The sequence below is a fragment of the Sinocyclocheilus anshuiensis genome, unplaced genomic scaffold (assembly GCF_001515605.1).
Source record: "Sinocyclocheilus anshuiensis isolate Anshui unplaced genomic scaffold, SAMN03320099.WGS_v1.1 scaffold879, whole genome shotgun sequence".
In the NCBI taxonomy this organism is placed as follows: domain Eukaryota; kingdom Metazoa; phylum Chordata; class Actinopteri; order Cypriniformes; family Cyprinidae; genus Sinocyclocheilus; species Sinocyclocheilus anshuiensis.
In genome coordinates this window covers 522,129-533,532 of record NW_015546063.1, presented here as the reverse complement: position 1 = coordinate 533,532, position 11,404 = coordinate 522,129, and the positions used below count along the sequence as shown (strand labels likewise).

The window sequence follows — 11,404 nt, the reverse complement described above, 5'->3', positions numbered from 1 at the left end:
TGGTAAAAAAAAAAAAAAAAACAAGACGAGAAGTCAGACAGAAGAGATATGAGCAAAGTTTATGACTATCCTGATTCAATCATTGCTCAAAAATTCCTCACCTGTTCTGAATGCTTACTCAGTGGGACAAGAATGTACTGCACTACAAAGAAAGAAAGAAAGAAAGGCCCTTGATAATGTCTGGCTATAATCTGCAAATCTTTATTCATTTTTCAAATATAATACATCATAATATTAAAGTTACTTAAGAAAGAGAAAGAAAGAAAGAAAGAAAGAAAGAAAGAAAGAAAGAAAGAAAGAAAGAAAGAAAGAAAGAAATGACCTTGATAATGTCTGGCTTAAATTTGCAATTCGTTATTAATTTTTAATAAGGTGATAATACATCATAATATTCAAGTTTCTTTTAAAAATAAGTAACTTTTCTATCTATTTGATTTATTTACTGACAAACACAGGTGCTTTTTTGTTTCTAAATCTCAAATGCTGTGATTCAGTGGAATCCAGTTCCTGTTATGTGTAGCGGACAAAATTTGGGTGTGTCCACAGAGCAGCGGATGATTTAATCTCCCCTGGAGCAACCAGTTATGACTGCTATACGCGATGTTGATCATGACAATCAGTGAGATTTTTTTTTTTTTTGAAAAAGAAATTAAAAAAAAAATTAATTCTTTATTAAGAATTATTATCTATTTAGCAAGGATGCATTAAATTGATTATAACTGACAGTTAGGATTTCTACATTGTTACAAAAATATATTTTGAAATAAATACTGTTCTTTTGAACTTTCTAATTAACAAAGTTTCCACAAAAAAACAAACAAACAAAATTAAGCAGTTTATATTATAAAATATGAAACCGTTTTAAACATTGATAATAAGAAGAAATATTTATTGAGAAGCAAATCAGCATATTAGAATGATTTCTGAAGGATCATGTAACACTGAATACTGAAAATTTTAAAATATATTAAAATCAGTTTTAATTTTAAACTGTAAAAAGATTATTTCACAATAGTACTATTTTTACTGTATTTTTGACAAATAAATGCAGCCTAGGTGGGCATAAGAGACGTCTTTTAAAAACCTGACCCCAAACATTTGAACGGTACTGTTCCTATATGGCACTGCATGCACATACTTTTACTTTTTACTTATAGTAAAAAGTAATAATGTAATCTTAATTAGTTACCATTAACTGCAATCTCACCTGTGATGGGTCGCACACGGACCTTATAGCCCTGCACCAGCCCTTCCGCCTCCTTCCATTTCATCTGCAGCCGATCTTCAGACAGAACAGTCAGCTTCAGCCGGCCTGGAAATGTATACAAAGACTTTATGCAACATGTTTTGTGGGAATACAAGTTCACACCACATTATTAGCAAAGAAAACAGATGGATTAAGACTGATAGTCATTTGAAAGTCCGATAAGTTTGTGTCTACAGACAGATGCACACACAATTAATATATGTAATAGCATAAGTCAGATGAGGGACAAAAACAAGCCTTTAACTCCTAGAGAGAATCATGGGAAAAGAGGTCTGTATGTGGGGCTTTGGGGAATGAAGCTAAGATATGTATGTCTTGAAAGATCAAAGTCTTCCTCTAAAAGCATCTCAATGGCTTTTTTCCCTCTACTTCCCCTCTGAGAAGTTCTAATATTTGAACGGGAAGTTTTTCAGTCATTCCTCCTTTTCCTTCATCACTGTTCTCTTGCTCAACTCTGCCCTTGTCTTCAGCTTATCTGCATAATTTCCACATGCCAGTTTGCCACAATCCCCTCTTTCATGTTCCCTGCTCCATCTTCCCCTCTCCCCAGCTGTCCACAAGCGCTCAAAGCAGGCCCTGTAATGCCCTGCAGGGTAACGGGGGGTTGAGGACCACAGGAAATCTGCTTTTCAGTGGGGTTGAAGGTCAGCCTGAAGGGGCTGCATGCATGTAATGTCATAGTCCAGATGAGAGTTACAATGAGGATGACCCCAAAAAACATGGAGATCTTTGTCCCCTCTTACTGTAGTGTCTTGAAGCTCCTGATTATGTTATTGGGGGAATAAAATCGGGTAAATGGTAAAATGCTGAGTTTTTTAATATAATATTATAATATTGTAATATATTATTACTGTTGTTAAATTAACATGTTGAATTCAAGTAAAATTATTATTATTATAATTATTATTATTATATATGACGATTAACTGCATTAGGTTAAAGCAATAAAAGTCCTTTTAAGGGTGAAATTCAGTAGAAATAGCTTTTTAAGGTAACATTTTTACAGTGTGGAAACAAATAAATATCCATGCTCTGCATTAACTGGCAGTGGATCAGAGGCAAAAGGAAGCATTCTGGCCGACACAGCAGCACCACCAACCCAGACGTCAACAAATGTGCTGCCAACTGTTCAGACAAAAACAGTGAGGAAAGCACACGCGCAGCATGTATCCTCTAGGGATGACAGAGATAACAAGAGGCCTAGAGAGGACACATAAATTATTCCAAGCATTTTTAAGGCAAATTTCTTTCCCAAATGTAGCAACATCCACCAAGGCCTATGTGCAGTTGTCTAGGGATTCCACAGTGTTGCACAATGGCCTCAGGGAACAAGTTTACATTCTAGACTATTCTTTTCTGCTGTGCTGCTAACCAAGAATTTCCTTCCCTTGGGGAAAGGTACAATTAAAAAAAAAATCAGTATCATTTGGCTAAAAAAGGAGTTTAAAATGTGAGTGTTTCTGCACTGTTACAGGTTTTTCATTGTTTTGTGGGGTTTCAACACACGTTTCTAGCAAGTGGGTTGTAAATTTGGTCCCATTAGGACTTTTAGGAATGCAGATGACATTTCACGAACAAAACAAAAGCTGTGTGTTTTCTGACAGTATTTCAGACGCTATCCTAACTAATCAAGTCAGAATAAATTATCTGTGGATGCATTTACTGATGTCTTATCAATGTGATATATTATAGGTACCATATAATAGTACTACAGTACCAGCATTAACATTCAGAAAACACAGTTATAATGAGATATAATTTCATAATCGGAATTAACGGTTAGAAGTATCATTTCTGTTCCACTAGGAAACTACCGTTATAGGTAAACGAATGGTATACTTATATTTGTTTCAGTCAGGACCACTTAGTCAAAGTATATTTATTACAATAATATAGCATACAGTTAGTGTTGGCGGTATGGCTCTGTTCTGGGCAAAACTCCCCACGCCTGTCCATGCAGCCATGCTTGGATGGAGCGGGGAGAGCAGCTAGTCAAACCCCGCTGGGGTACAGAACAGATCCAGTATATGCATTGCATACATAATTACAATTCACAATTTACATGAGTTGTAGAAAATACAAAATACATGATAGAGAATGCTTGCAATACAGTGAACTGTATACGAAGAAAAGGAAAAAAGGTTCCGTTAGGTGGAGTTCGGGTTGGAGGAGGGAGTTGATTTGCGAGCAGCGATTACATGAGTTGTAGAAAATACAAAATATATGATAGAGAATGCTTGCAATATAGTGAACTGTATAATATGAAGAATTAGTGAAGAAAAAAAAAAATCAGATTAGATTACCGGTTCAGTTAGATGGAGTTGGGGTTGGAGGAGGGAGTTGATTTGTGAGTAGTGATGCGATAGAAGAGAAGCTGGAGAATGGGAATTTAAATGGACCGCTGTGATAAGTGTCAAAACTGGATTGGTACACGTCAGGAACAGCTGACTATCAGCTGATGCGAGCTTGACTGACGTGGCCTGCCTGAACTAACACGATGCTTGATTTCTGCACACTTAGGTTAGGAATATTTTAACATTCAAAGCTACACACTTCACCTTTAAACAAATAAGAAAGGGAATGTAGTTCTGCACCAGAAGGGAGCTATATGTGGATTGCTATTTTTGTTTGTGGGCATGAATGCTACTTGACCCTTAATTTCATTTTGAAGTGCACAGGCATTGCATTTTGGTTAGAAAAGAGGACATCTAATTATGGAAGCACCAGCAATTATCTACGGTTCTCAAATTCTGACCATTTTCAAGGATGCCGACACATTTGTGCAAAAATACAGAAACAAACACAGTTTGGGGCTTACAAAATGTGATCATATTTTGATTTGATTTTATCGTCATCTGCCGGCTTTTAAATGTGCATATTTATTTTCCCTATGTTTACATTTAGATTATCTTTGATTTTTACTTTTTCATGTTTTAATTTTCATATATTTAGACAAAATAGTATTCAAATTTAATATGGTCCATTTTTCAGTTATCAGTCATAACAATAATTCTCAACATCAGGCAAAATTTTCATGTTGATTCATATCTAGAAAAAAAGAGCAAGCTTGAGTGAAAGGTAAAAGACAACATCTAACCCTGGCAATGGACTTCAGAAACCAGCATCAGGAGGACTGTCACCAGGATGAGTGTCGTTCGCTCTGATGGGACGAGAGAAAAGCTGTGGGCCGTCATGATTGCGCTGGTATCAATTAAAGACCTGTGGGAAAATAGTCACTGTGAGCAAGGTGACAAATTTGTGTAACTTTCATTCACTCCAAACAGACATCAAAACAGAGGAGATCATAATAACATAAACAGCAGTTATGGACGGTGGAACCATAAAAGCTGTTGTTTTCGGATGAAGCCACAAAAAGAGAGCACCCCAAACTTTTTAATGCCACACAGCTTTAAATATACCCCCTAACCAATGAGGAGGAGTGAAAAAAGAGACACGGAGAGAGATGGGACACTTACAGAAAAGGCTGCACCAAAACTGGTCATTACAGACCCATTGAAGACTATTACAGACCACTGAAGACTATTACAAGACAAGACAAGGTTGGGAAAGCTGAACACCTGTTATATACAGTATGTATAACCAAACTGTACAAAATCTGAATGTAGTGTAGGCTATCCAGCATGTGAACTGTCCCATTCAAATCCCACCACAACCCAAATCAATTGAAAGAACAGAATCTTCTCGGCAGTGCGTTGGTCTGATTCACACAAATATTGTGTGAGAGAAGTGCAATTATTTGACACCTATTTTAATTGGACCCCTTTCCCTCCCCTTGCTTTGGGCCATAATAAGACGGCTTTTACATGCATTGGCTTGTTGTACTGAATACAGCAGAAATAGATAATACGGGAACTTTAAAGCTCCGAATCGTTGAATCTGATGTGATACCACACCTACAGTGAGCTGTCGAAAGCTATTACCGCTACACAAGCGCATTATGAAACCTAAAACTGAGGCAGTCAGCATACATGAGATAAACTGCGTACGTGGTGATGAGACGACCGTTTTACTCATTAACTCAAACATGACTTATATAAATATTGCTTAACTCAGTCACACTTGTAAACCAGAATGAATAATACAGCGAGTCGAAGCGAATTAAAATATTACATTTAAAACAGCAACAGCTTCTGTATCTGCAACCAAGCAATGAAAACACACACATATAATATATAGAAATAAGGTAGTTTACCTGAAACTGAAGCGTGTACCTGGCACATTCCACACAGCCACAGGTAAGGGATGTTAACACATTGAGTCCCGGTCACTCACTCCTATTTGCTGCCGTTTATTTCTCTACTTTGGTTTGGGTTAGGTGTGAAATCTGATACGGGTGCAGTGCCCTCCTCTAGTAATAGAGGCGGGGAATATAGTCAGTCGGGGTGGTATATCAGCTATTCTGCAAAGCAGAAACTTTGCGTTGCCTAGAAAGAGACTGTTTTAGAGACAGAGGGCCTGCACATGAAACTTACTTTCTTCTTTTAGGCTATATAAACAAACAAACAAAAAAAGCTCCCAGCTCGCAGGCTGAAGGACGCATACTTTCGTCTTAATTGAATTCATTCCCATCCTTTAATTTAATCTAAAACAACTGCTCTCTTGATCTTCAGACTGCTGGGAAATGAACTGGCCTCCTGACTTCGAAATGAATCCACTAAACAAACTCACTGAACTCAATCAGGTTCATGAATTTAGACTTCCCTGCATCTGCATGAAAACTCCACAGAAATCTAATTAGCCTATATAATCTGCTTTGCTGAAGTCTGCCTCCCTGAGAGCTGATAACGTAGACTGAATGATGAAAATTAAGTATATAAAACCTAGACAGTAAGTAGGCCACCATTCACAAAGCCACCGTGTATAAAGGTAAAAGGGAAGTAATCCGTGGTAGAAGAAAACTTCATTAATTTTATATATATTAAAAAAAAAATCCACTCACATTCTATGTCTGAATTAGTAATTATTGTGGGCAAGTAAAACAGAATTGATATTTAGCAAAATAAATCCTTTATTGTCATGTAAACAAATGTGTAAGGCCACTTGGAGATTGGTCCTGTGAGAGATTGATTCCAGCAGCGGTTTTGAAGGTATATTTCACCTATAAATTGAAATTCTGAAAATCAAAACACATATGACTTTTTCTTCAAAGACAAAATTAATTACCATTTTATATAATTTTTTAACCTTTTTGGAGCTTGACAGCCCTTGGTCTCCATCCACTTTCATTCTATGGAAAACATCCTTTTTGTGTTCCTGGACTGGAACGGCATGAGAGTGAGCAAATAATAACTGAAGTGAAATGTTTGGGTAAACTAACCCAGCTGCTTTTAGAGTTCCACATTCCACAAGCCTATTTATGACATTCATGTCATCCTTGAACTAATAAAGAATCTCATGCTCCTCTTCATCATTTGTGTCTCCACAATAGTAATCTTTTGTCTGTAGAAGTGGAAGCTCAAGGTCCGGGTTGTCTCTGACTGGTAGTTGTCTTACCATGGGGCCATTTCCTATAAAAAGATATAGGAAAAGAGATACACAGACTAAGAACAATACCTGACCTGCATTCAAGCAAAACAATTATTGATTCAAAAACCAGTTTTGCACATTTTCTTCTTCCTAAGGGTCTGCTGTTTATTTATTAGTATCCATTTTATGACTAAATCTTAATTGATGGTGTTGAACACAATTGATTATACCAGTAGAGATCCAGTATTAGTTATATGTGAAAGTCCCTCTTAAATGTGCTGAGATAATAATAATAATAATAATAATAATAATAATAAATCTAATTTAAGCTTACTTTCATGAAAAAAAAACATGATTGTGAAGAATATTTTTTATCCATAACAGTAACAAAAATAAGATTTTTTTTTTCACATTACAGAAATGACAATGAACCGTTTGTGACATATTAAATTTTACTTTTAAAGTGAACCGTTAACAAACAAGCACTGCATAGTCAAACTCACTTAAACAATAAAGTCGGCATGAAATGAAAATTTCATAAATGCACGTTATAGATCTCACTGTGAACAATTCAACAACTGCCCTACATTTTTCTTTTCCAATAATCTATTACACTCCGATGTACGTCACCATGTGTAAGATTTAGTGCTACTTCAGTTTCATCACAACAAATAAAATGTATCTTTAACATTATACGCAGACACTGGTATGAATCCGCTGTGCCATGTAAATAAGTTTGGTATTGCATTACAATCACCTACAGGCATAATCGGAATGAGTCTTACCTTTGTTATAGTATGTTTTGAGGCCAATATGCAGTGATATGCCAGACAGACATACAGCAAAGCCCAACCAGTTGACTGTGCTCATTTTATCCCCCATGAACTCCACTGCCAGCAGCAGAGTGCACACCTCCTACAGACAGACAGACAGAGAGAATGTCTTTGTGAAGAATATTCATGGCTTAAGGATAATGAAGGCACTGAAACCTAGCTAAGTTACTGAGGAATGGAGAAAAACAAAAAGATGAGGCAAAGAGCTGCTTATTTTAATATATCTCATAAGCATGTGAAAGCGACAAAGATGTATTCTCACCTTAAAAATGCCTGCAATAGATAGCGTAAGACTGGACGTGCGGGATACCAGCAGAAACTCTGAGAAGCCCAGCCCAAATGCCAGCATGCCACCCACAGACAGAGTCAGCAGAGAGTAGAGCAGGTGGGAGAGCTCACTGACCCTGAAGAGCTTCTCTGTGGTACTCACACTCAGCCCTGCTCAGCAATCACAGGATGAAGAAACAAGCAACAGGTTCAGTAAGGATTGCAATGGCACTGGTAACCAAGAGACATATTTTGCATGAAGTGAATGAAATGTATTTTAGGACTATTAAGATTTAATCCGTTGTGACTTTCAAGTATTAGAGCGAAAATGATACTTAAATTGTAAAGTAAAACTATAATCTTGAACACATTATGGTAATATTAGTTGTATTAAATCTAAACAGATTTTATTTTAAAAAATGTGTAGGGGTATATATTTACCCATTACAACAATATGTCTTATTTTTTATTTTAAGGTAAAATATGACCCTGACATTTCTTTGTGAGATTCTCACTTATGGAAGACAAAATACTAAAATACAGATCAAAATAAAGACAGGGATCCCACACTTTCTGACCAATTAATGGCTTTTGTATTTGTTTGTGATGACTAGATGAAGATTTCTTAAAAATGATTTTATAGAGATCACACTCATAAAAGTAATTTCTATGCAGCAAATTATTTAAGAACTGAGCATAGCTAGAAAAAAAATCTACAGTGTTAGATTCTACAAAATTATTTCTACAAAATAACAGTGCTTTCAAATTGTATTCATTTATAATGTTTTTCCAGGCCTCAAAATCACAGTTTTGAAAAACATTAATATTTCCACATTTTCCAGGACTATGGAACTTACACTGCTGTTCAAAAATTTGGGGCACGATTTTTTTCACGTCTTTTAAAAGTCTTTTATGCTCAACAAGTCTGCATTTATTTGATCAAATATACAGTTAGAACAGTAATATTGTGAAATGTTTTTATTATAAAATATATATTTAATTTTTTTATTTTCATATATTTTAATACATTAAAAAAAACTGGTTTCTGACTGACCTTCATTAAGAAGAAACAGAGGAAAGAGGCCCAGGAACATGAGAGGCTGCAGATGATACATAGTGTCTATGGGGTTCTGAAGGCCTGTGTGGCAAAGAGAAGGACATAAGAGTCATGAGAATTCACCACTTCACCATATAACCAACACACATAACATGTTGACTTACCAAGCTCTGCTTTCTGCATGAGCACTTGAGTGAGAGTCCAGCGGATCCCTCCAATAAAAGAGGCCAACAGGACCATAATGAAACCCTCCAGATTAAACTGAGTGGACTTGAGAGTGAACATGAACAGACCACTAGTTATCAGCAACACCACGAGGATCAGGAATGGGTTCTATTAGATTCAAAAGAGTCAGGCAGCACACATTACTACAACAAACACCAAGTCGAGGAAACACATCAACACAGAAAACAAAACTGCATTCATGACTTTTAATGGGGTCTTTAATGCAGCTAAAATCAAAAGTAATCATGGACTGGTTTATAATGGCCTCCTGTTAGTTTTACAATTGATTTTCTTAAATCACCTAATGGCTTGGCAACTGCATGTATTACTGATTGCTTGCCATTAATGTTCCAGCACGACTCCCAGAATATGTGAAAATTTTGAAGTACCAAAACTGGAGAGGCAGCGTACAGCTTTTATGCATTTATGAAACACTGCTTTATTTTCCTTCTCTTTCTTTATTTAGTTTAATCACCTCTATATACATTCATATTATGTAATGTATGAAAAAGTACCAGCTGTCCAGGCTTAAAGGTTAGGTTTAATTTGAGTTATCTTTGATAGGATATATTTACGTCTGATGTTTTTTTAATAGTCTATGCTTCATATGAAATATAATAACATAGATCAACCTTTCTCTTTCCAGTTTGCACTGTTTTTTTTCAAACACCACTTTGTTTAATCTTTGACAAAGTAGTATTTTTTTGAATGGATGTCAATAGAGGAGAGGTTTCAATATGCTGAATTCAGTACGCTGACTTTCGTGTGAAAACAGCTGAACACTTTATGAACTGACAGCCTGTCTTCAAAGTGTTTACCATTAAGCATTCATTTAGGAGTGAGCTATACTTGGAAATTACACTGAAATTAATGCTGTTTTATAAGAAAAGTCACAGAGAACTTTGTTTTTATTTCTGTTTTATTTTATGGTATCCACAAGCAATGAAAGAGTGTTGTAAAAATGAAAGCCATTAAAAAGCAGCAATTATAATAATTTGGTTTATGATTATTATTTATTTTATGGTTTATGATCTTTTGTTTTGGCTAGTAGAAATTCTGAATGGCTGATAACTTAAACATTTAGCAGCCAAATTGTCTGGTGAGTAAAAAAGTTCATTTTCAAACCCTGACTGTGACTGAGACTCAATCAACTCTCTCTGTGTCTGTAAAGGTGTGAACCAAATGGCCCATATAGCCAAGTGATCTGTGAAATCACTGTTGCCAAGTATTTTGAATGGAAAGTTGCAAAAACCTGTAAAAAGTCGCTAAACAACATGTTCTAATTAGCATATTCATTGCATCATTATGTCATATTTGCATTCTGCCTAGTGTCAGCCCTTTGTTTGCTTCTCTACTCTGTGCTCACTTACTGTACTTTAATACAGCTGAATTCCCAATAAAGCTGTTCTCATTTAGATATTTCTTTTCTGTTTATGTTGTCAGACAACAGAATGAATATGAAATAGTGACTGAAACGTGACCCAGTACGACTACATGTTAACCAGCAGTCACATCCAAGCTGCTGAAATCCTGATTTATAATCAAGAAGTCATCTGACAAAATCACCATAGAGATAAGATAAAGACAAAAGCTGTGCAGTGATTTTGGCTATATTTACATGTTAATTGTTCACCAAGGGAAAAAGTTAGAAGCAAAAGAATGTCTTTCTAACCATTACATTGGCGAGACACCCAAATGACTGCTTAGCCAAATACAGAAACACCTATCAAGACAAACACACTAAGTGGTAAAATCAACTTAATAACATCTCACATGCAGTTCCCAAATTTTTTGTCTCACAATGTGACCTCTCAGAAAAACTCTCACAGCATTTAATAAACAGCATTTTAACAATCTAAAAACGATCTGCTGTTAACATACTTCATCATCCATCACCACAGTAGGAATCCACTCTCTTTAAAATGTCTAGTGTACTTTAACCATCACACTTTATAACATGCTGTTCTCTGGTCTGGGTGGGGGGGAATAATGATTATATGGACACATACAGTGGGTACGGAAAGTATTCAGACCCCCTTAAATTTTTCACTCTTTGTTATATTGCAGCCATTTGCTAAAATCATTTAAGTTTATTTTTTTGCCTCAATGTACACACAGCACCCCATATTGACAGAAAAACACAGAATTGTTGACATTTTTGCAGATTTATTAAAAAAGAAAAACTGAAATCTCACATGGTCCTAAGTATTCAGACCCTTTGCTCAGTATTTAGTAGAAGCACCCTTTTGATCTAATACAGCCATGAGT

At 35.8% G+C, this 11,404-nt stretch overlaps 2 protein-coding genes across 5 annotated transcripts in view; both read right to left on the bottom strand.

Moving 5' to 3' along the window:
- LOC107699598 (collagen alpha-1(XX) chain-like) overlaps positions 1-5,571 on the bottom strand; it is a 26,873-nt gene extending 21,302 nt beyond the window's left edge. For both annotated transcript variants that reach the window (XM_016500905.1, XM_016500906.1), the window contains exons 1-3: positions 5,481-5,571; positions 4,365-4,486; positions 1,208-1,312 (exon numbers count right to left, since the gene is read on the bottom strand). In XM_016500905.1, coding sequence (XP_016356391.1) covers positions 1,208-1,312; positions 4,365-4,461 — 202 coding nt within the window. In that variant the 5' untranslated portion in view covers positions 4,462-4,486; positions 5,481-5,571. The remainder of the gene's footprint in view (positions 1-1,207; positions 1,313-4,364; positions 4,487-5,480) is intronic.
- A 707-nt stretch (positions 5,572-6,278) lies between these two features.
- The window catches only part of LOC107699599 (solute carrier family 35 member C2-like), an 8,469-nt gene continuing 3,343 nt past the window's right edge, over positions 6,279-11,404 (bottom strand). For 2 of the 3 annotated variants that reach the window (XM_016500909.1, XM_016500910.1), the window contains exons 6-10: positions 9,076-9,244; positions 8,909-8,992; positions 7,850-8,025; positions 7,540-7,669; positions 6,279-6,795 (exon numbers count right to left, since the gene is read on the bottom strand). In XM_016500909.1, the coding sequence (XP_016356395.1) occupies positions 6,668-6,795; positions 7,540-7,669; positions 7,850-8,025; positions 8,909-8,992; positions 9,076-9,244 (687 nt within the window). In that variant the 3' untranslated portion in view covers positions 6,279-6,667. The remainder of the gene's footprint in view (positions 6,796-7,539; positions 7,670-7,849; positions 8,026-8,908; positions 8,993-9,075; positions 9,245-11,404) is intronic. The other variant, XR_001635470.1, reaches the window with a different exon arrangement.